At 38.7% G+C, this 25010-nt stretch overlaps 1 protein-coding gene and 1 non-coding gene across 4 annotated transcripts; one reads left to right on the plus strand and one right to left on the minus strand.

Moving 5' to 3' along the window:
- Positions 1 to 22438: 22438 nt before the first annotated feature.
- LOC129720785 (RNA-binding protein 45-like) lies at positions 22439 to 24616 on the plus strand. Of its 3 annotated transcripts, none has more exons than XM_055672531.1 (4): positions 22439 to 22829; positions 22923 to 23410; positions 23469 to 23949; positions 24018 to 24616. In XM_055672531.1, exons 1-3 carry the CDS (start codon positions 22546 to 22548, stop codon positions 23933 to 23935), a joined length of 1239 nt encoding a protein of 412 aa, XP_055528506.1. In that variant the 5' UTR covers positions 22439 to 22545; the 3' UTR covers positions 23936 to 23949; positions 24018 to 24616. The 3 variants fall into 3 exon arrangements, with proteins under 3 accessions (XP_055528506.1, XP_055528505.1, XP_055528504.1); XM_055672530.1 differs by having other exon boundaries at positions 24155 to 24616; XM_055672529.1 differs by having other exon boundaries at positions 23469 to 24616.
- Positions 24617 to 24764: 148 nt separating this feature from the next.
- Trnad-guc (transfer RNA aspartic acid (anticodon GUC)) lies at positions 24765 to 24836 on the minus strand. Its single transcript has one exon. It is a non-coding gene; the product is annotated as a tRNA-Asp (tRNA).
- Between the last annotated feature and the right edge of the window lie 174 nt (positions 24837 to 25010).

Here is a 25010-nt window from a genome sequence, read left to right on the forward strand (position 1 = left end):
ATTTGACCCTGGACACCATTTTGAATTTAAAGATGACCACTTTTAGTTCCTGGAAAACAACCAATATAACTAAATACCTCCCAATATGTGTATTTCCGGTGTCAGATTGATGCCAGAAAATCTGCTAAAAATGACCGAATACCACCCAATATGAATATATTCAGACTTAAGACGATGTACAGAAGCCAAAAGTCGAGGATATTGTCATTTCGATAAACCCAATCATCTCAAACGATTTGTTATTTGACTTTGATCTTATCCTATGGCCGATTCGTCGTGCATTTGCAGACTTTTAACACATCGGAAGGAATCAATTAAATTGGAACGTTCAAATAGTACGATACCACATTTAAATTATGTTGAGGCCACATATATTGATCAAAGCAGGTATAGTTTTAAATAGTCTTGGAATTTCTTCGCTTTCCATAACTTTTGAGCCACATATCAAATTGTTATGAAGTTTGTTATTTGTAAGTTCGAGAGATGACTCGTTCGTATGACACTAGTTATGTTCAAATAAGTCGTGTAATCTTTGAAAGAATAGACTTCCGTTGTTTTATTAACAATTTAATACATTACGGTTGCTTAAGTTCGATTATAATTAAGTGAAATGGGAACGTATAGGGCAGCCAAACTTTTAAACCACGTGTTCAATCATAACTCATCAGTTACCCCTTGACTAGCTCGTTCATTTTATATCGATATTGTTGAAATCGGTTGTGTAGTTTCTGAGATAATGAAGTTTCGTGTTTTTCACATTTCGATACATTACAGACGAAGTTACAGTCCGCTTACAGTAAAATTCAATAGGGTGTTATGAGGCAGCTATACATTTCATTTAACACTAATTTTATGGAAATCGGGTCAGCCATCTTTGAGAAAAGTGAAGGAGTCCAAGTAGTCTTCGGAATATGTTCCTTTTCATAGCCTGATATCACATTTTTAAGCATAACAGGCAAAGTAATAGTCCGATTGCAAAACAAATCAATAGGGTCTTATGGGGCAACTAGACCTTCCATTTGACATTAATTTTATGAAAATCGGTCTTGTCATCTCTGAGAAACATGAGTGAGATTAAACAGTCTTCAGAACACGTTTCTTTTAATAATTTTTGAACCACAAGTTCAATCTTCATAAAATTCAAAAGTTAAGGGTTTTCAAGGTAGCCCGTTCATTTGAAACCAATTTTGTTCAAATCGGTTGTGTAGTTTTTGAGATAATGATGTTTCGTGATTTTCACATTTTGATACATAACCTTTAAACTAAAAATCCGATTACAATGAAATTTAATAGGGTCTTATGGGACAACAAGACCTTTCATTTGCAAATAATTTCATGAAAATCAGTCCAGCCATCTCTGAGAAAAGTGAGTGAGAATAAAAATCTGCACATACACACACACACACACATACACACACAAACATACAGAAAATACTCAGCTCGTCGAGCTGAGTCGAGTGATATATGCCATTCGGCCCTTTGGAGCACTTTTATACTTTCGGTTTTGCAAGCGATTGCTATACCTTTCTAGAAGATAGGCAAAAACAGTTTTAGTTTCCTAAATTTCCAAGACATCTAATCCTTTTATATTTTCTAAAGGTTCCTAAGGGTCAAAGCTATAAGGAAAAAATTTGCTTCGAATTGTTTATTGTCAATTCATTTACCTAAAAAATCATCTATCCTCTGGGAAGAAGATTTTTCAAGTATATTTTGAGATTCAATCGATGAAAATAGGTATCAAGCAGAATGCTACCATTAGCTGAATACCGTGAAAAGATAGGAAATGCTGAAGACTGCATGGCTCTTAAATAGCATTATCTTATGTTATACGTGATTAACGGTGAAATAAAAAGTTTCATTCTATGTTTTTCTACACTAAAATGTTTATTTGCCTTATCAGATAGTATGATAATTTCAGCTAAGCGTAAAAATCTACAGACTTATGTACAGTTGTAACGTTGCTCAGAGAAAAGGATTATTTTTTTTTAATTGTATCATTTACGATAAAGTTCTGAATTTCATTTACGATAGAGTTCTAAAGTTTTGATTTCTCGTAAAAATCTCCCATGCCAAATTTGAGCTCAATCGGACTTTGGGAAGTAGAGCCTCAAAGCGGTCAAAGTTACAGTTTTTTGAGCGATGAAAGAAATGTTCGAGCTGAGAGTGTCTCTTGTGTGTTCTGGTATAGCACGAGTCTCCCAACGCAAAAGTTTTCATGTCCCTGAAATTTAATTTTTGTTTTTAAAACAAATTTTTATGAAACAGCATCAGTTCTAGACATTTCATGCATTTCTAAGAGATTTGCTTTGAAAAAATCGATTTCTGAAACTTCAACTACTCTTGTGCATTTTTAGGTTGGTAAAAAATGTAAGACTTTCACGACTGTAAGTGAAACCCTCTCAGAAGTTCGATTAAGCTCAAATTTTGGATGGAAACTTTTTTCGAGAAGACAAAATTGTTGGGCCCTAACGTTAGCATTGAAAAAAGTGCTCAAAAAAGGCGATTTTTCATGAGTTTTCTTTTACAAGCACTGACGAAACCACCCATGCAGCATCAATCATAGTAACCCATGAGTCAGCCGAAAAAAATTGACTCAAACTCTAACCATAATGGCGAAAACAACGAAGCTACTCCGTTCAGAAGTGTGCGCGATCAAAAAACGTTACCCCGTCGCGTCGAAAATAGACATCGTACGGAAAAGGGATGCCGGTTACGCTTGTTCCGGTATCTACAACATCTTGGCACTGCTGGACTACAATCAGAGCATCGAAAGGAAGACCGGTTCCGGACGGCCGACGAACCTGAGCGACAAGAAGCTCCAAAGAATGCTGAAGAGGAAAACCTAGGGGGTGGCTACATCACTGCGTACGCTTGATCGGGAGGTCGGTTCAACCGGCCAAACAGTGGAAAAGTACCTGGCGAACATAGACATCAGAAAGCGGAAGTCTCGTCCATAGTTCTCGGAGTTGCTCGATGGTCGAGTAGATTTTTCCGGCGAATCGCGACGCGATGATGATGGTCCACGCCGAGACCTATCTCACCCTGGATGGCAACGAGTGACAGGGCACTCCATATTTTACTTTACCCACGAAGGAAGTAACCTCTGAGGTGAAATTCATTTCACACACCAAGTTCCCAAAGAAGGTGCTGCTGTGGCTGACAATCAGCGAGAAGCTCCGTACTGGCCGTGAACGGGGAAATTTATAGTACGAAGTGCCTGCCGGAAGCTGCGTCGTTTATCAAGAAATACCATAAGGGCGAAGACGCGGTGCTCTGGCTTGATCTGGTGTCGGCCCACTACTCGAAGCAATCGTTGGAGGAGATGGAGCAGCTGAAAATCGATGCGGTACCCAAGCCAACCCACCCAACGTTCCCCAGCTGCATCCCATCCAGAGTTTCTGGACAAACCAGAAGCGTGAGACCTACCTGAACAATCTTGACGCGAAAATTGAGGAGGAATTGATAAATAGAATTTAAAAAACACGCCTACATGCATGTGTGAGAGCGGGGGCCTAGTGTGGTTGGTAACGTCTCCGCCAACCACGCTCGACGCCTGGGTTCGAATCCCACCGCCGACATAGGTGTCGATGGTTGTGAGGTGGCGTGATCCACTAACAACCAACCCAACTGGTCTAGATTCAATCCTAGCCGACACCGGGAGATTTTCTGAGGCGAAAAATATCTGGGATCACGCCTTCCATCGCATGAGGAAGTAAAGCCGTTGGCGCCGGTCCGTTAATAAACGGGTCGTGAGTTAGGGACCTGGGTGTGGAGTCGCCTCCCTGGGCGTCGGTAATTGGCCACAACAGTGGCGGAAATAGACCGACGGAAAATAAGCGAGAATAAAAAAAAAAAATACACGCATGTGTGGAATTACTGTTGCAAATGAGCTTATATAATTGCCTTCCTTTGGGTTTCATGTAAAATTAAATAGCTAGACACGGTTTTAGGATTTAACATAAGAAAACCCGATTTTTTTTTAAAAGACGTCGAGGCCAGTTGAAAACATCATTTCCTAGAGCTGATTTCGAAGGAAAATTTGTTTGTAACACCATTTCCTATCATCTAAAGGGTGAGCCCCCAGGATTCCAGACTTGATGCAATTTTGGGACGCCCTAATGTTCATGATACACATCATGATGCAAGTTGTTCATGCTCTTCAAAACTGGTCATACGTTTTCAACGTGGCTGATTGGAAATCCAAATGTCAACAGGACATTGTTGCTTGCAAATTTCAGAACTTTGTACCTACCACTATGTACCACGCCACTCAATATCTCTTCATTGTACTTCATTGCATCAATGAAAATGAAATTTGATAAGCCCACACATATTAAATATCATTGAATACCTTGAACGGCATTTTCGATCAAATTCAGTTCGTCTTCGTGTTCAATAAAAATAATGAGGATGTTTGTAGATCACGAATCACAAACTTTTTTGGTTCATCACCAGCAGTTCCGAACATTGTAGAACCGTGAAAACATATCCAAAACTTTCCGATTGAACCCATAGAGTGATTTGAAGTTTTTAATGTTGCAAACTCCGCTTTTCATAATTTCTAACGAGTTGATTGGTTTCTTTATAGACCAACAAAATCTCGAAAATCTTCTTACAAACTTAAAAACTGCACAACCAATCGTCCAAACCAAATCGCACGAGATATTTTTTCGTGTATTTTATGTAATATGCTATCAGTTTTACTCTCTGATTTAATTCCTCACAATTTAAGAACTAATGAACCGATCATCGTGAAAAATGTAAACGCGGACCGCTAAACTTCATGCGTTTCCTTTTCACAACAATTTGCATGCTTTAATGTAAATGAAATTTAATAAACAATAATAAAAATATCAGTGGGTATATAGGGTAATCGCTCCATTATTCATCTCGAAAGCCAACTGCACCTATATTCATCTTATTTTTCTCATTTGTTCAATTTACCGTCAAATTTCTACAAATTTTTGTCAAGTTGTTGAATGTTTTACGTTGAAAAAATGGTAAAATTTGACGATAAATTGATCAAAAAGGCGTGATGAAATAAATACATGTACTGAGATGAATATAGGAGCGGTTACACGATCTGACTTATATTTGAATATTTTGTACGGTAGTTTTGATAAAAATTAAATTCGTCATTGTATTCAATAATAAGGATGTAGATTACGAATGATTAACTTTTAAGATCATCATCAGCACTTCAAGCTAGAAATACTCAGAGAGAGTATAAAAAAAATACCAAACAATAAATCTGGGTGCATTCATATGCATAATGGATAAAATTATTGAAATTTTCGTCTTGTTTTCAAATTAAATTTACTTAAATTTAAAAAATAACATATTTTTCAAAATTCCTCCATTTATAGAGTCAAGTATGCCCTTCAAAATGATACCAAGAGATATTTTTTATGTTTGCCCCAAAAAAAATGACATACAAATGAAAAACGAATATTTTTTTATGAAAAATATTAATAACTTTGAGTAAAATTAAGATATTTACGATGTCAGCATTGCAAATTGTTTCTCTTAAAAAGCTCTAAAAGTTGTTCAAAGACAGTTTTGAGATGAAACTTGAAATAAAAAAGGTAGAGGGTAAAATGTGTTTTTTCAATATTAATCGGTTGTTTTCAAAGATAGAGAAATACTTTTTTTTACAAAGTTACTAAAAATTAATGGAGCTACAACATTGTAGAACAAATTTTTCTTCTATCTACAAAAATTTAAAAGTTAGATACTTTTTTGCATCTAAAATGTTGGTCACCCTAACTTTTAATAATTTTTCAATAAGCGCTGTATTATATGTGACAACTTTGTAGAAGAAAGTTTTTCTCTAAAATGTTGCTATAGAGCTCTAGACCCAAATTTCCCCCTAAATTTGGTTTCTGGACCATTGTGCATTGCTAACAAAATAACAAAAAATATATCGAATCTGAATCTCTTAGCCAAGTTTGTTCTGTTTAACAGATTATTTATGTATGGGTTGCGTCGTTATTATATGTGTGGTTTGGGCGTTTGTGAATTAGAATCAGAACATGAGGCTAAGGAATACTGCGGAAATTTAGACTCTGAAGTGAGCTTGGATTCCTAAAACGACAAAGAAGATGTGCCCATACGTTTTTAGGATACAAGAGGATTTTGTAACGGAGAATTATTTACATCCAATATAGGGTAGGGAACGGCTTAAACAGTGGCGCATATTTTAATCCGTCGGAGAAAACGGACCTCAAACTCCTGAATTTTGATCAATATCGACAATTTCAATGACGAGAACGAAAACTATGATTAACTAGCTGTCTTACAAATATAGAAAATACCGTTCAACACAGATTTTTTTTTTGAATAAACATCAATCGAAAAAAATCAACCAAAATTGCAGCCATTCTGGCGCCATTTCGGGTGCTGTAGAAAATCCCCTTAAAAACAGAACGGAATAAGATTTATTTCTATTTATTCGAATAAAAGTGTCAAATTTAGAAGTTCGATTTAATTTTCCATGGTTTTCAAATGCAGGGCCGTTAATAAAAATCTGGGCCAGGAAAATGTTTGCAAACAAGCATATTATGTCTTGAAGTTGCGTGCGACATTGTAGCAAAGCTGTTAGCTGTTGTATGAAACTCAAAATGAACACTTCTCTGACAAGGGGAAAGCGCAATGAACAAACAGCATCGGGTTCGCGTAGTTCAGTAACCCGTCACCGGTAGGAGAAATGGCGCTTCCGTCAGCGCATCGAACCCACGTGTTCAACAACCGACAAGCACACGCCCCCTGATATCATCATACGCCCAGTCTTATTTAACATCTGCCATCTGCCTTACTCTATTATCCTTACAGGCTGCAGTGGCAAAAACTAACCCCTATCAAACAGTCCATCACCGTCGCTAATAGCGTCCAGCGACGTAGTCTGCTGTAACATTCCGACGCTGGCGAATCTGGCACGAAATCAATTTATACAATCCGATAAATCTTGTTCCTCTTTGCGGCTAGGAACGGAGGTACTCGGAACAGCGAAAATGTCAAACGACACCCTTGGGAGCTAATTTTCGCACAAACTGGTCGCCGCCAGCCGTGATTGACTACACTATTCCTCAAGAAAGCGCAAGCTGTAGCGTGACACGAATATAGAATTTTTATGGCGTCGCACGACATTAAGCACCCGTGTGGCTCAGTTGGAATGCCCCCGAGTTGGCTGCGGGGGTGATGATGAGAAGGGCTCACATTTAATCCTGCTCTACTGCTGGCGTGCGGGACCGAATCGAAGTGGAAGAGCAAACAAATTTAAGTTCATATCCCGTGGGACCTGTTGTTGTTTACGTGTTGTGTTGTTATTTCTCTTGCTTCTGACGCGTTCGAAGGGTTGTTTTTTCTTACTTCGGCTCATTATTTTGTCTAATACCTATTGTATTCTGATTTAGTTATGTTCAATTATTTTTTTCAGTCGTGATTCGGCCCATCATTTTCCGGGCAGGGGTGGGCAACGATAATGTTCGAATTATGCAAATGTTTGCGTTTGGTGCTTTTCTAATTATTTCTACAGTTTGGCAGGACTGCACGCGCGACACGGTGGCTGCAAACGATAAATGATTTTCTGTTTCTCTTATCGAAATAACAGCCTAGCTAAAGTAGCTAGCTATTATTTCACTGTTTCGATTATGAAATTGTTTATTTTCTAACTTATTATTTTTTGAATTTTAAACTATATAACTTTTGAGACTCGCCCTTTTCAACCACTTTATCAAAATACAAAATTGTTTTCCCACCCGTTTAGGCGGATTTGCATCCCTCCCCTACTAGCAGCACTTAACCGTTGTAAGAAGATTGTCTTTTTCAACACAACTCCCTCTGTATGTTAAAGAAGAGAAGCTCGTGAGAAGTCGTTAGCATTCTTCCGCACCAACAGCAACAACAGCAGATGGCAACCGGGGCGGGTGGAAAACCACCTTGGGTTAACAATTAACTTAAGCTGATTGCATGAGAAATAAATACCTTGACATCGCCGCAGTGCCGGATCGGATTGCTGGGAGGGACTCACAAACGGGGTCACGCAATTTTCCCAATTAAACACTTCTTCACAAATATTTTGTTTGGCACATCAAACGGTGGTGATTCACTCGTATACCTTTCCACATAGGGTGCATAATTTCATTCAGAACAGATTAAGCGTAAGTAACGGTGAGGATCGTTCGGCTTAATTTTTAAACTCAAACCAACCGAGGTTCTGGTGAGTTGAAAATAATAATTTATAATAATGATTCGAGAGGTAACCAGGCGGTAAATCAACTCGGAACATCGGTCTATTCTGAGTTGGCACGTGCGACTTTGAACGATGTTTAAAATATGCCGGTATCGATTTACAGCGTTTGTCGCTCTCCGGTCACCGGTGAGGTGATATTTATCCGAACCCCCGGTACTAGCCGACGGGACAATATGCGAAGTGTCCTTTAAGGATTAAATGGCATTTATTCAATTATAATGATTGCGTTGCTGGTGATTATGGGGAGTGATATTTCCTTGCATTTTGATGTGTGGTAATTGGAGCTTCCGCAAAACACGCTTGGTTCTCGTATGTGATGTGAAATGAATTATGGAATTAACGATGATGAATGAATAGTTTACTTTACACTTATAATTTCATTTATGCTAGAATACAGTTTTATTTGATCCATGGTGGAAGTATTTAAAAAACATTCAAAAGTAAATAGATTCAAAGATAACGCTTCTGCTCATTCAATTGAAATCTTCCATAGCGACGGACCAGTAACGAAAACGGCAGACAGCACTCTGGTGTTTGGAGATCAGCTTCCACAGCGCTATGTTGTGGATCTTCCGTCTGTGTTGGAAGCAACGTCGTACAGACATGTCTGCATGAGGCGCTTTGTAGCGCTTCAAATTATTCAATTGATGTTGTTATTATTTTTCTGCCACTACTGATCAAAACGTTAACTAATAGTGTTAAATAGAATTATTTATAAGACAGTTTTTCTTAAAGCAGAATTTAGTTCCACCCGCGATGTTTAACAGCTTGTAATAAATGAATTCGGGGCGCTAAAAGTGGCATTGGTGTTGTCACGATAGTGGCAAGTCTGCTAATTTTTTGGTCATTGAGAATTATCATTATCATTAAACTAGCTCGTAAATAAAAATATGATTGCATTTAGTGAGAAACAATTTTATTTCAAGGACTTTTAGCGACACTTTTCCTAATTGCTTGGAATAAATGTTGAATTATTTGCAAGGCAAGAAAATTTCATATTGCTTCTTGAACGGGTTTGTGACCCCGAGAAGGGCCGATTGTAATTTGTACTTGGCAGGAGGAGTAAGACAATTTAGTTAGAGTTACTGTATTTCTTAACAGCTTCAGTTTAGCCTTAGCTTGGGATCCAATGTGCTTGGCTCGCTCTCCTGGCAACGGCAAACGTATGCAATCTGAACTTGACTGCCTTGGCGTTTGTCTCTTAGGTATAGAAAATACGTGCAAGTTATGCCAAACTTCAAAGTTTTCAAACTGGGATAAAATGTTTTGCAGGATTGTGCTACAACACACACCCAAATTGAATAATTATTCGGGTTACGATCTGGACCTCTGAAGAACAACAAATCTTTCGACCAAAAACTTAATGTTTTTCATCAGCCATCGTTGGATTCAATTCACATGACGCTCTGACCTTTTGTAGAACAACGTATTGATCCTAAGAGAAGTTAACTTTCACCCAGGAAAGCAAAAAATAACGATATACGGTATTGATGTATTTTTTTTCCTTCTACAAAAAAGCAATCGCCTCGAAAGAATAACTCGTAGCTTCTTTATCCGGCCCGTGATGAAATGGTGTTACGTTCTAGCTCTGAAAGATGCGTAAAGTCTTTTATGATAATTCTTCACATCGATTTTTTAAAAACGTGGGTTTCCTTGGCATGTTTCTTGATGGAACGTACCGGACCAATTTGATCACGTTTAGTGCAGAGACTTTTTGATGCAATCAACTGTGGTCAAATGACGTTCTTCCCCACTGGAAATCTTTTTCGGCTTCTTCTGCGTGAGCAGCAAACATCCATTACCCTCGGTTTCATAAATGTGCAATAAAATAATTCCGATATTCTACAGCACCACTTTAAAGTAAACGTAACCGTTACCTGACATAAGTCATTAGTTAATCAAATTAACCCAATAGTAAATTTGACACATTCGTCGTTCTAACTACAAACAGTGTCCTTTCCTTTTTCACATTCCTTCATTCTATCACCAGTGTCGCGCTGCCTGTTTTTGCGTTCGTCCTCTACAAAGGTTTTTTCATCATACAGGTAGCAGTTTTGTTCATCGTCAAATCACTATTCCATTCAATCAGATTTGCAAGTTATAATGTCTAGTCAAGGCAATGTAGTTCCGTTTATTCCATGTTGGGCTTCATTTCGCAGTAGGCCGAAGTCGTCGTTTGCTCCGTAATGGAAGTTATGCGTGTTGGTGTTGGAGTATTTGGCGGCTGTAAAAGAGTACTTTGCTACAGAAATGTTGGAATTGCCAATGACGAGGAATTGAACAAGCTTTTATCCGCTGTCACTATTGCCCAGGGAGTTGTTCTGCCGAACATCCAAGCTGTTCTGCTCCCGAAGAAAACGGGAAAGAAGGCATAATTCGATTAATTCCCAGTTTTGGTAGGTACTCATACTCATATTATTTTACCTCTGAGATCAAAACAAAACTTTTTCATATTTCAATAGTACAATAGTTATCAGCAAATCACAATTCTTCGCATTTCGATGAACATGCTTCCAATTTTCCAATCGATTACTGCTAGAATGAAGAAAATCCATTGAAAACTGACTGAAATGTAATTCTACGTCAAAATGATTGGTAACCCTGATCGGTGGAACCACATATAAAAGGCATACCTAATACTGGCGAAAAAGTCTTCCAAAAAGTTTGGTTTAAAATGAACTACTCGACAGGTCCCATGCTCTGAAAGCAAAAACTCCTATTTGAGTAGTTAATAAAGGTGGTGTACTCGTGCAACCCTGCATGTATCTCGTTCCCACTTGAAGAGTACTGCATAAGTTTTGCAACTTTCTGACAGCTTTTTAAGGGATTTTGTTCGAGGCTCGAGTAGAGCCGAGTTAAAAAAAATTCATCCCGTCATTATTTGTCGAGTTACAGTGTCGGGACATTAAATTATTGAGTCCATAGATAAGTAATGTCGCTAGTGTACCCACGATCACAAGCACTTGAATCGAGTTTTCGCGATTCCACTTGAAAACTACTTTGAGAATCATGATTTAGTAGCATCCATCTATTGTTAGCTTTTCTATGGGCAACAACTGTCAAAAGAAAAAGCAGACCACATTGACCCAAATTGCTCGCATATAAGTGTTGCATAATTGTTGCTTGACTTTAGCCCCATAACGATTGTGCGTCATTTGAGAACTGATATCACAGTTACTTAACTGTTTTAACCGCCTCCCTGACACCGTAATCTCATTGCCTATAGTTTGACAGTACCCCCAATGTGACGAACCCCTCGATGCCGAGCCCCAAACAACAATGGCTTCAAAAAGAAGACATCTGACGTGCTTTTCACTCCCGTTCAGTGTTGCCTAATCTATCGATGTTTCTGTTCATAGCAAAGTGAAGCACAGCAGTGTAACATGCCATTTCATTCCCGCGTATACAAAAATACAGGCTACGAACGGGTCAGGGAGGTGGTTTTAACAGAGTTTGCAGTTTCATCATCTGTTTATCCAGCTTTCCACGAGCGGTAATGGCGGATAGTGCACGCAGCCCTTTTTGACGTTTTCTGTAGGTCAGGGAATTTTCAATCGCAGTAACGGAGTAGGAAATATCACAACATCGTAACGTAGCGTAGCAACTTCAACAAACAATGGGCGTTTTGTTATTTTAATTCCGTCGTGCGCATGCGCGGATCATAGTAAACAAAACTGTTTATTAAAGTTGCTATGCTACGTTGCAAACATTTTATGTTTTTCACTCCGTTACTGCGATTGAAAATTACCCGACCTACAGAAAACGTCAAAAGTCAAGAGTCAACGAGTTATGACAGATTATTTCTTCAACATGATTTCTCAACAAAACTGATCAATTTGTTTCGTGCCTCTCTTGAAGGTTTCCCATCATGCGTCAGGATAAGGGGCTTAATTTCGGACCCGTTCGGGTCTGAAGCAAAGTGACGGGCTCTGGAATCTGTTATTTTACATTACCTTAGAATAAACTTTTGAAAATGATTCTGAAGCGTCCTCCCTGGTTTAGCACGAACGAGCTACATAGGCTTACTAATGTAGAAACATTAGAAAATATATCAAGCCAAATTATTAACAAATTCCGACAAAAATCGTTGCAATCCTCAATTGCAACGATTAGCTCACTTTATAGTCTGTAAGATAGTTTTAAGTTAATTTTAAGTTTTGTTTTATTCCTTTTTTTCCTTGACAAGTAGGTTTAATAATTTTCCTACAATTACATTTACTTAACTGCGAAAGCTAATAACATTCAATAATATAAAAAAAGCATACAAATAAATATATAATAGTGTTGATATGCCACCATTTGTGGCAGAACACACAAAATTAATCCTGAATAGATATTAGTACATAAATAAATCATTACAAACATTCCCCCCCCCCCCCCTATTAAAAAAAAACATTACCTTAGAAGGTCCAGTACGGAGACCTGGTGTGTAAAAAGTGGTAGCCATTATCTCGAGGTGTCATATGCTTTTTGGCTTCGCGGATGATTTTTATATCGTCAGTGTTAACCGTAGAGCAGTGGCATTCGTGCATAGAAGCAGCGTAAATAGGACTAATCATCAACTATACCAAAACAAAGATGTCCGTCGAGGCATGGTACTTGGTACCTTGATACTCTCGTGACGTGTGACAACGCTGTTAGCCACGAAGTAAAGAGACATATAGCAGCTGCAAACAGGACCTTTGACGGTTTACGAACCCGCCGCATACATGTCCGCACGAAATTTGCGGCGACCAATGGGTGTCTTATAGGTGGGATACAGCGTTAATACTTGGCGGAGAATTGGACAATGAAGTGTGGCCCAGGCGCATGAACCACGAGGTGTACCAAGCATACCAAAACATGAATATCATCAAACTGATAAAACACGGTAAACTACAATGGGCTGGCAGCAAAGATAATATTCAGTAGAGAGTACGACTCCGTGGTAGACTCCATACTTATTGGATGTATGGTGTCGATAAAACCACCCGATAGACGGGTATCGAGGGCGATTGGAGAAGACCAACCGGAGAGCATAGCAAAATCTTAACTCATCAATAACATATTTTGTTATTAGAGCTTACCGTGCTATCAGATCAGATACTCACGGGAATGACAAATTTTGATATTATATCTCGTTGTGCTTTTCATAAGATATTTGAATTAATTTCATAAAACTTTCACTCGTTTTTCAGTAAAAAAAATAGTTTGTTATCGATTACTTCTGATATTTTCAGTTATGAATTCGACGTTCAATAATTCGAACAATTAAAAAATCTCACATCCAATTATTTTCGTGATTTTTCAAGTAAGTTGTTGGTTTGCTATTCACAATATCAAGATTTGTTATTTATGTCGTATTGGAGAAACAATATTTTGGTATTATATTTTGTTATTTTATCAACTATATTAACCATATTAAAATCAAAATGAGGTACTGTGATATAGAGTTTTCAATATCTGGATATGATATTATGATGATATTCTCTTCTGCAAGGGTAGCCCAAAATCGAGTAATTTGTAGGCGTATTCCGAACTCAGCAATGGATCAATGACGACCTGTCGCCATTAAAATACCTAACTTCCATATCTTTCATACATTTTGAACACGACCGATTTCTGACGGTTAGTGCTACCATCTGATGACTTAAATTCTCATAAAATTGTCACTATGAGCAAAACCGATTTATCGTGCGTAGTCCGTCATCGATCGTTGAGCTGTTCAAGATTGTATATGAAAAAGGTGTAGCAGTTTGGTCAGCTCGACGCTTTAGATAACATGCAGATCAATGATATTGTCATTTTTTGCTTTTAATGCTATTGCCATATTTTTTGCACTACGATAGAAAAGTGTGAAATTGACTGTCAGAGTGGGGGTTTATATTGAGGGCTTATATTTATTCTACCAGAACTTAAAGTTTGATATGTCGTAAGCCAGGTTTCAGAACCATTGTGCATATGGTTAGGTTCACTGGGGGATCCGATTTTTGCTTTATTACCCTCGACAAGAGTGGAAAACTTGGCTGTAGAGCATGGTCATAGCGGTTATCAGGAAGTTCTGATGATACGCTTAACTTCAAATGATGTGCCGATAATTCTTGATTCTTCCGGAAAGTTTCATGTTTGAGAACTAAACATTCGTACACGTTATTATCATTTTTCGGATGGCAACCCGTACAGTCATCCACATGGATACTGAAAAAATTGTTTCACCTTTTAGCAGTCATGTCTTGGCCTTGTCGTCAGTTGATTTTGACGTTAAGTAAACATCATACTAACAGTGTATGAATTAGTTCGACTTTTGCTAACGCGCAGCGACGATCATGTCCGATGAATTCTGCAAGAGCCAGGTATCTTGTTCTAGTCATCTTTGCAGGCAGTGAATTAGTTGACTACGTTTACAGTTCGATCAAGGACGCAATGCTTAGTTGTGAATGGTGTTTGAATCAAATTATTCAACAAATGAGCGGCTGTGGGCAGTGCTTTTTCTTAGATTCCAGTAATAATTCTCATTATTACAAAATTTCACATCAATGGACAACGTAACTCTAATTCCCTAACGAAAAAAAATTCTCATTCAATTGTCTGTAAGTTTTCTAACTCATGGAGAAAATTAAATATACACATTTGCTCTCGGTACTCCCGATACGACGAACCACCGACGTTTCTACACAATTAAAAACAATTTATTTTGATTAAAAGTTAAACAATAACTAGAATTTTGCAAAAATGTATTTGGTCACTCTAATTTGGAGAAAATAGTAACCCTAAGAGCCAAATTTTGGGTGCATATCGGTAACGCACCAAGTATATGGGTTTTGACAAGCTCACCACCTCCCTGGTATTTGTTTTCAGTTCTGGTTGGCCGAAATCTGCGTTCAAAACAAAACTTTGCATTTTCCCATAGTGCAACAATTAGCATCATAAAATCACGATTTATGCAACCGGTTGGACGCGTTACAAATACTCCAATCGATTACTGCAAGAATGAAGGAAATCCGTTGAAAACTGACTGAGATATAAGCACTCGAAATTGGACAATTTTCGTGACATTCTCGATTTCCATTTTGCACCCCTCTCCCAGAATGTTGCCGTAAGACGTAATTCTACGTCAGTTTTGCTAAAGTGACCCTCATTGCTGTGTCCGTATTTAGAATAAAACCGAAATTTCCGTACACTGTCTTTGTCTATAGATAAAGTGACCAAACGTCCCGCATTTCGCGGGACAGTCACGCGTTTTAACAAAATGTTCCGCGTAGAAAAACGTAATAAAAAAGGAATCACGAGATATCATTTATTTTCACTGGGACGGTTTTTTTTTCTTCATCTTTGAACTGGAACGGTTGTTAGTATCGAGTTTTTTTGATGCCAAATGTCTTAGAAATCCATGAAACGTCGGGATCTCCAAAAAAATTTAAAAAAAATTGACTTTCTTGGACTTGAACTGGGAGTCTCAGAGAACCTATTTTTGTCGATTTTTTTTTTATAACACTAGGTGACATTGCGCATTTCGTATGGAGTAACTCGAACAAGACTTAATGATCGCTATTGTGCGTTATGTTTCGTCTTTCGTATTTTTTCGACTTTGCGGGTTAGATGAGCCGAAGGACAACTGGCAGCATGTGACGTACTCTAAAATAGTAAATAAATCTTTTGAATCGAACTGCACAATGCCACCCCAGATCTCGACGTTTTATGCGTTTTTAAAAGAATTGGCATACAAAAAATTTTATGCTGAACATTTCATAAACATCATCAGTCAAAAAACCGATGTTTTTTTTGTTTCCTGTATGGACTTCCTCACTGCGACCAGAATCGTAGATCTATTGTGAGATATGCTCGGGTGTCTGCTGTATCCCGCACTTCTGTTAAAAGCAATACCGCTATTGAGAAGTGGCATGCTTATTATTATTGTTTATCAGTGCTTGTGTATAATGTGATACTCGTCCTTTTACACGCTTACTGTTCTACTATGCCGATGCTCGTTCCTCTTGCCAAATATCACCAATTATAATTCCCTGGAGAAGTTTCGTCGTGCGTTCTTCTGGCCAGTTTTATTAATAAGAGGGACTTTGTTGTTGTTAAGAGGAAGTCACGCAAAGGTGTTATAGATTTCAGCGTAAAGGAAGGGTAAATGGTGGGGAGTTTGAGATTGAACCCATACTTAAGTCCAGTTTTGACATCGAATGGCCTGATTCTACTGAGATTCGAACCAACGACCATTCGCTTCCCAAAGCGGACTCCGTAACCTTGCGGCTACGCAGCTGCCTAAAAACCGATACTTTGACTGTATGAGAAAACTGTTCGAGAATACGAAACTTTTGAACCTTTTCGCTAAACAAAATTCAAAGATCAAATTTTCCCCATACATGTCATTGCCACCCTACTATGCACATGTAATTTTTGACCACTACAGAATTAAACTTTTGTCACTTTGTTTATAGACTATCCAGCCTTCCATGAGCGGTAATGGCGGACAGTGCACGCAGCCCATTTTGACGTTTCCCGTCGGGTAATTTTCAATCGCAGTTACGGAGTGAAAAACATAAAAATTTCGCAACGCAGCATAGCAACTCTGATAACCAGTTTTGTTTATATTGATCCGCACATGCGCACGATGAAATTTAAATAACAAAACTCCCATTGTTTGTTGAAGTTGCTATGCTACGTTACAAAGATGTTATATTTTCTACCCTGTAGTGCGATTAAAAATGCCCTAACTTACAAAAAACGTCAAAATGGGCTGCGTGCACTGTCCGCCAATACCGCTCGTGGAAATCTGGGTACAATTACTGTAGACAATATCCATACCGAAATTCCAAATATTTTCACGAAGTTGACAAGTAGAAGTATTCAACAACTACCATTTTCGGATCTAATGTTAGCAGTATGAGTGTTCTGTAAAATTTTCTGTGAAGGATTCATATCTTCTATCATATCTATTCTGCTCAACAATTTCAAAAATAGGGTAGGGAACCTATTAAGAGTAGCTACTGCAGTCGACGATCAGCTTCCTTTAGCCTCCATACTTCTTGTCTGTAAAGGGCCATCGGGAGGAACAGCATCCTATACAGCTCTACTTTAGTGCGAGTTTGCAAACTACGGGACCTTAGCTGGTTATGTTGCCCGTAGAGGGCCCTGTTCGCAGCTGCAACTCGTCGTTTCACTTCAAGACTCATATCACATATCACAAGCATACCAAGATAAAAGATCTCCCAGCTGGTCTCGAGGTACGATGCTGCGAGGTATGGCAGCGAAGCCTGTGTATAATAAACAGAAGGTCGAGTTCCGAATCGGAATGTAGCACTGTAGGCTTTGCTTTGCTTTTACCAAGATAAATGAATTCATCAACTGTTACAAATCTTTCACCATTAATCAGCACCAACGCTACCGGAACTCCCACGCTTCCTACCAGTTGCCTGGTACTTTGTTTTGGCAGAGCTAATGCCGAGTCCCAACCTCGCCGCTCTTCTTTTAATAGGCCCTCCTGTCTGTTGTTTTGCTTAATTTCCAAAGAAAGACGGATATTTTTGCGAACCTTATTAAAACGCTCAAAAAAGTTTTGCCAGTCCCCCTGTCTCAAAATATCTACATCTGGTGAGGAATCATTTTCCTTTAGTTTATTTTCCAAGATTGCCATAAAAAAGTTTATATAGAAAGGGTGAAAGAGGATTTCCCATAGACGATCCTGTTGTTTGTTTGTAAATTTGCTTCGAACTGAAAAGTCTGAAAGACTGAATTGTCTTCCACTCAAAGTCGAGTTAGGCTCAAAAACTGCGTACTTTACCTTGTTTTGTCACATTGTTGGGAGAGATGTCTTCCAAAAGATTTATGACTGCTTTCACGGGGGAAGAGCGCTGTGACATCAAAAGAAACCATTATCTTGTCAGTATTGGTCGGTCGATATCGGTGGATTTCCACTATGGTCGAAGTGATAGGTTTCAGAAGGATTTGACTGCCCAAAATAAAGACGTTGCTGAATCATACAATTTCATAACCCAAGACAACTGAGTTGTTTAGCTTCGAACAAATTCCTGATTTTTATATATCAGGTAAAAGAGTGAATTTTCTCTGAGCATAATGTGATTTATGAAATGTTTATATCGTTGCCCCTCGATTTTCAAACAAAGAATAAATAACGCTCCTGATCGCTCGAACGATAGTTGGTACAAGAGTGAACTGTCATTCAAGCGATTTCCCTCAGTTTTAATTGATGATTTAAAAACCCAATAACAACGATACATTTTTTTAAACACCTTTTGCCTTTTTTTGTACGTTTAAAGCCAGCTGTTGGATTTTTGAGCATAATGCCACGATGAATGTCACAAATTTGTAAGTTGATACCTACGTAGATAAAATGAATAATTTCTAGTTCGGGGCAATACAAATCATGTCTGAGAAACTTTGATATTGAGCAAAAAATAACAGGTTGCACATTTTTAGCTGAGCTACAAGCCATTTGTTTGTCAGCAATTTGCCTAAGCAGGGTTTCTTTATTTAAACGACTGTTTTGCAACTCATATTATATGAGCTCGCAATTTTTAACCAACAATACTAAAACTAACAGCACCATATTATTGAAACATTTGCTTTCTTAAATATATATTCAGTCATTCAACAATTTTCAATATTTGTTATATTGATGTTAATAAAAAACTAATCCAAACCACAAAATTCGCCCAATTTTACGATTGCTTTAAACTGTAATTCAATTCACCAGCCAATAGTTTCGGTAAACCTATCTTAGTTTAACGGTGATTTACGTGTTTTGATCTAAAACAAACCGCAAAGGAACCTAAATTTGACCGCAATGCATACGTATGAAAGCTACATTCATCCTTATTCCCAGTTAACCAAATCCCGTTTGCACTCCAGCCACCGCCAGTTGAACCCATTCAAACGGATAGAGTTTATCCGATTTCCTAAATTGATTTTTCCTCAGGCATGCTTAAAAAAAAAGACGAGTGCAAAAAAAGTTAATCACCGTTTTTGGGAATGAAAATGCTGCAACGCATTTGCTCGTTTGAGGAAAAATTCGCGAAAAGCGAACAACAAAAAAACAGAATGTTGCGCTTTGCAATTTTCCGCTTGAAATTTTCATCGCACCGAACAACGCACGGGCTTTGCCATTCCGACGATTCCGGCGTCGTTCCGGCGTAATCGTGCTCCCATGGGAAACGAACTTTGTCAGTGTGGCAGGATAAGTTCAAGTGTCTGTCCGGGTGGAAAATGTGCGAGAGGAACCTGATTGGATGGTTTTTTTGTTGCTCGTTTCGGGATTACCTATTTGGTGGTTAGTCGATCGATGTACGATATTGGCATATCAATGTAATCCGCTCAGGCCCCGGCGATGATGCCACACTTCAGTTGACCAGCGTGGCCACCGGTGTGTTCCTGTGTGGCTGCTAATATCCTTGTGGTGAAGGGGATTTTTCCCGTTGTAATCGCATAGCGGTTGTATGGTTGAGAATTGATTGAGTAGAAATGTTAACCGGACAGATTTTTTTCTGCTGCCTAAGCGGGATTAATTTGTATTGAAATAGTTTGGCACGATGTGATTTGACCCGATAGCAATAACAGATTGAGCATTATATAAGTTCCTCCGGCTGAATGTGTAATTGATTGCTCTAGAAATTCACCAACTTCAATTTATCACATATAACGATTTCTTTTTTGGTAAGAATAAAAAGTTCAACACATTCAATGTGCATTTATTTCATTCTACAAAATCGCTGAAATGTTAAAGTCACCACCAAAAGTAATTCATGTTAGGGAACATCAATGAATGACGTAGCTTTTTTTGACGTAGAATACGTCTTACGGCAACATATACAGGGACCCAACTTCAATACAGGGATCCAATTTCAAAATCGAAAACATCGAGAGCGTCACGAAAATTGTCCAATTTCAAACTTTTTAAGCTCAGTCAGTTTCCAACCGATTTATGTCGTTTTTGCAGCAATCGATTGGAAAATCATTTAAGCACCCGTCCAAATGCAGAAAATTATAATCTGATTGTTCGAACTATTGTACTATTGATAATTGTTGAGCATTGTCGAAACACAAATGTCGACTTTTGATTGGTCGCTTGCTGCCTTTCCCTAAAAAGGACGACAGAATGGAGTACCTAGTTAGCCAGGAATACACTCTTTGGGCTATATAAGAGACTGTTTCTCCTCAAGCAAATCAGTTCACTAGCAGCAGGCAGCAGCAGCGGACATCAACACCGATGTCAGTAGGCGAAGGCAGCGTGGATCAGCAGCGGGCAACAGCGGCGGTGGTAGTGAGTTGGACCCCACCAGCGGTAATCCAATTCAGATATTGTTGGGTAAATACAACCCGAAACTGAAAGCACCGCCAGGTGGTTTGAGAAGCCACCATCATCCAGCGTATGTATATACAGTGATTCCCCTGATTATATCACCCCCTTTATGATGTTTGGGGTGATAAAATAGGGAAAGTGATAAAATCGGGAATTTTTTTTTGATAAAGATTTGTTATGAAAGATGGTAAACCAATAATTTAATACATCAAATAAGCGATTTAGTAGGGGTTTTTGAGGCCGAAAAAGGTTATTAGAGTAACTCGAGACCCCTCCCTCTTCTTGAAGGGAGGGCTCCCATACAAATATAACACAAACTTCTGCGTAACTTGAAAACGAATCAAGCAAATGGAACCAAATTTGACATGGTGAGGTTTTCAGGAGTAAGAAATATGTCAATGGTAACTTGACACTCCTTCCTCCTCTGGAAGGGAGGGCTCTCATATAGACTGAACGTCGTCTGGAGCAGAGAGACCATTAAATTAATTAACCCCAATGGAGTGTATTCCCAAACCTATTCCAAGAAATACATAGACATAAGACAGGCTGTCGTATTATACGTTAACTCTGCGGTCGTGTGTGATAAACAACCTCTTCAACTTTTAAGGTTTTTTTGACCCCCTCCTCCCCCATCGTAGCATTACGTCACAAAGTCAGGACCCCCTCTAGATAATTACGTAGGTTTATAACAACCCTCCCCCCCCCACATATTTTTTTTTGCAAATTTTATTATCAAAAACATACCTTGAGTCATTAATGAACAAGAAAAGACAAGGAAGGAATAAAAATGACCATAAGCAGACAAAACAGTGATAAAAAAGAACAATTAGAAAAAATCCAATTTTTTTTCTTTTTTCTTAGTTTCATGTTTGCTACGTAGCTTGGCTTGAACCCCCGCCCTCCCCCTCGTCACATTTCGTCACAAAACTGCACCCCCCCTCCCCCTCAAATGCTACGTCATTTATGAATGTTCCCTTATGTAAATAAATATAACCCTTATTGGCTTTTGTTGTTCGTTCATGGACTATGGCTGTAAATTAGCATCTTGAATGTCATTAGTTGACAACTTCATTGATTTCGCGCATAGGTAAACATTAAGATAGCTAATACAGTCATACCTCGATATAAGGCTTATGCGAAAATTGTAACAATTCACAGTCTTGCATCAATTAGAAAATAAATATTTCTTTTGCTAGTTTAAATTTTCTCTAAATGGGCATAAGAAAAGTTAAAAAATACTGATAGGTGATGGGAAATAGGTTTTCGCGCATTTTTGAGTAACCGTCAACAGTCTTGCATCAATTAAAAAAATTTTTTTTGCTTCTTGAAAACTGCCCTAAATGGGCATAAGAATGGTTTAAAATTACTGATAGATGATGGGAAATAGGTTTTCACGCATCTTTGAGTAACCTGTGTATCAATTGAAAACAAAATTTTTTTTTTGCACCTGAAAATATTTCTAAAATGGGCATAAGAAAGGTTTAAAAATACTGATAGGTGATGGAAAATTGGTTTTCGCGTATTTTTGAGTAACCATCAACATTCTTGCATAAATTGAAAAATATTTTTTTTTTGCTTCGATATAACGTAACTCGATATAACGTAACGAAAATAGAAATGAAGTTGTCTTGTATCGAGGTATGACTGTATAACGTAACGAAAATAAAAATAAAGTTGCCTTATATCGAGGTATGACTGTAGTTATTAGCTATGGGTACCAATATTAATACAGGTATGCAGTCGTTATTAACAATGCAAGCGCAAGAACTTATTCAGAACATGCGGTTAATTGATAAACATTTCGGTATCGCGCACCCACCTTGACTCAGTGAATGAACTCCAAATGAACGTGCAGTGAATCTTCAAGCGAGCTGTCATCGCAGAACAAAAATAGAAGCAAAACGCTTGTGTCTCTCCAGTGGTTAACAGTGATTTTTTCTTGCTGTGTTTTCATTCATAAATATTTTCGATAAAAAGTATTAAAATCAGCATGCAGGAGTACAACGGCAAGAAGGAAATCTCGGAGGAACCGCCCATGAGCCGGCTGTTCGTGATATGCGGCCGGCAAATCACCAAGGATCAATTGATGAGGCACTTCGGTGACGATGGAGAAATCGAAGAGTGTGTCGTTATTGTTGATAAGAAAACCGGCCAGGGCAAGGGGGTCGGCTATGTGAAGTTTACAAAAACCTCCTCCGCTGCCCGTGGGTTGCGGAAGAATGGTTCCTACATTGAGGGCGAAACCCGGCCGATTAAGGTGATGATTTCTGCAAGGTGAGTTCCGTGAAAATTCCGAGACAGTTTTGATTTGTTTCTTTTTTTCCAAAATGGCGTCAATGCTACTGACATGATTTATTTTTATTTTAGCTATCAGAAAAAGAAGGAGGATGGCAGTCCGGAAGAGGTAAATGAGTACAAATTCCGTCGTCTGTTTGCCGTCCTGCCAAGCTCCAAAAGCGAAGATGCTATTAGGGAAGAGTTCAGTGAATTTGGTAATCTTACCCAGATTCGTCTAGTTCCAGACAAGAAGAATCAGAGTCAGTGTGCAGCATATATTACGTTCAGCTCATTCCTCGAGGCAGCTTTGGCTATCGAGGGCTGCAACCCGAGCTACCGTGCGAAATTTTGCCTGCCACGAGACAATCTCAAGAAGCAAACAGAGGAAAAAGAAAGCAGCAGCCGGTTTGGATCCAGCAATGGGAGCACTCGAAAAAGAACTCACTCCCCGGATTCGGGACGTCCCGGTGGTGATGTAAAATTGGTGGTTATCTGCAGCAGTTGTTTGAATCAGGACCGCTTGTGGAGAGTTTTTGATATTGCACCAGGAATGAAGTACTGCAACATTGTAACGCAAAGTAAGTTTATTTGAACTCTAAAATTAATAAATATAATGCTTGATCATTATTCCACCAGATGATATTAACACAACCGCCTGCGTTGTCTACTCCAGTCGGGACGAAGCGCAGCGCGCACTGGATAAAATTCACGGCCTTGAGTATCCCCTGGGGGAACGCATCATTGTCCGCTTCGAGGATGAATTCCGTGAGGAAGTTTGCACAAACGACATCCTTTCCCAACTGGGCCCACCGAAGCCGATGCTTAACCAGCAGACGTTCTGCGCTAAAAAGGCATTCTTTATCTGCATGCCGGAAGCCGTGTCAGTAAAACTCTTGCAGGACGCTTTCTGTCGGTTTGGTGATTTGATAAATGTTTATTTGATTCCTGGAAAGCGTCACGGTTATGCCGCATTTGCAAGCGAAGTTGCGGCCGATAGAGCGATCCAGCAGTTGCACGGTTTTCAGCTGGGCGATTGTCGCTTGAAGGTGCTCGAATGCATGGAGCAAAATGACTCGGCGAAGAGGCAACGGTCCGATCGTTAAACCGTTTTGAGTGGGTAAGTGCATTTCTTCACGGGTGACTAATTACTGCGGAAGAAGTTTTTTTTTTACATTTTCGTTCCAGATCTACTGTCGGGATTACGGTTTGTTCCTCGAGCTCTTCTTTTTCTCTTCTCCGATTTGTTTCTTTCTTTTCAGCGACGCCAAGCTTCGTTCGCGCAATCTAACACCCACTCTGTTCTTAATTTGTATCATTCACAGAATTTTAAACTGAGAACGTCACAGAAAGTAAACGAAAATAACGGAAAAACTTCAGAAGCGAAATTTGAAGCAAGCACTTTGAATAACGATCTTGTTTCCGAAAGACAGGACACAAATCTGAGCGGTGTGAAAAGTTTTCGGAATCGATTGGACGATAATAGTAATACATAAAAATTTACATCAACTGGAATGTAGAGAACTTACCAACATTAACATAAGCATTTATAGCAGCATCGCAGAAACAGAACGAAGAATATCTCGTAATGGTCAAATAAATGGAAATGAAAATCTTAATTACTATGCAACTGAATATAGAACTGCTAGTGGCAACATTAAATTATTTGAACTAATAAGTACCAGCTTATTCCACAAACAAAATAAATAATAACCGTCGTATCTTTAAGTATTCGTCTATAATATGACTGAAATAGGAAACAGAGAAATAAATATCAAAAGAATTAACTTGGAACTCTCGTCAGTTCATCCGAACGTCTGAATTTTGGAAAGAAAAGATCATTTTAGATGAATAAAATGTGGAACACACTAAAACAGGAGACGACAACCGATCGGAGAAAGTTGAATAAATAAAATAAAAAATGAAAAAAAAAATCTCCCCGACGGGGAATCGAACCCCGGTCTCCCGCGTGACAGGCGGGGATACTGACCACTATACTATCGAGGACAGATACTTGGGTGCTTGTAAAAGCCGATTCTATCAACTGTAACACTTCTATTGCAAATGTTAATGAATGCCTCATAGACAACTCATAGTGGCTGCCTCGAACAAACTTTGGACAAAACCTAAAATTTTGTTTCAACTATCTGGAAATACACTAAGGTCGCTTTTTACGCGGAT

This window comes from Wyeomyia smithii, chromosome 2 (genome assembly GCF_029784165.1).
Source record: "Wyeomyia smithii strain HCP4-BCI-WySm-NY-G18 chromosome 2, ASM2978416v1, whole genome shotgun sequence".
Classification (NCBI taxonomy): Eukaryota; Metazoa; Arthropoda; class Insecta; order Diptera; family Culicidae; genus Wyeomyia; species Wyeomyia smithii.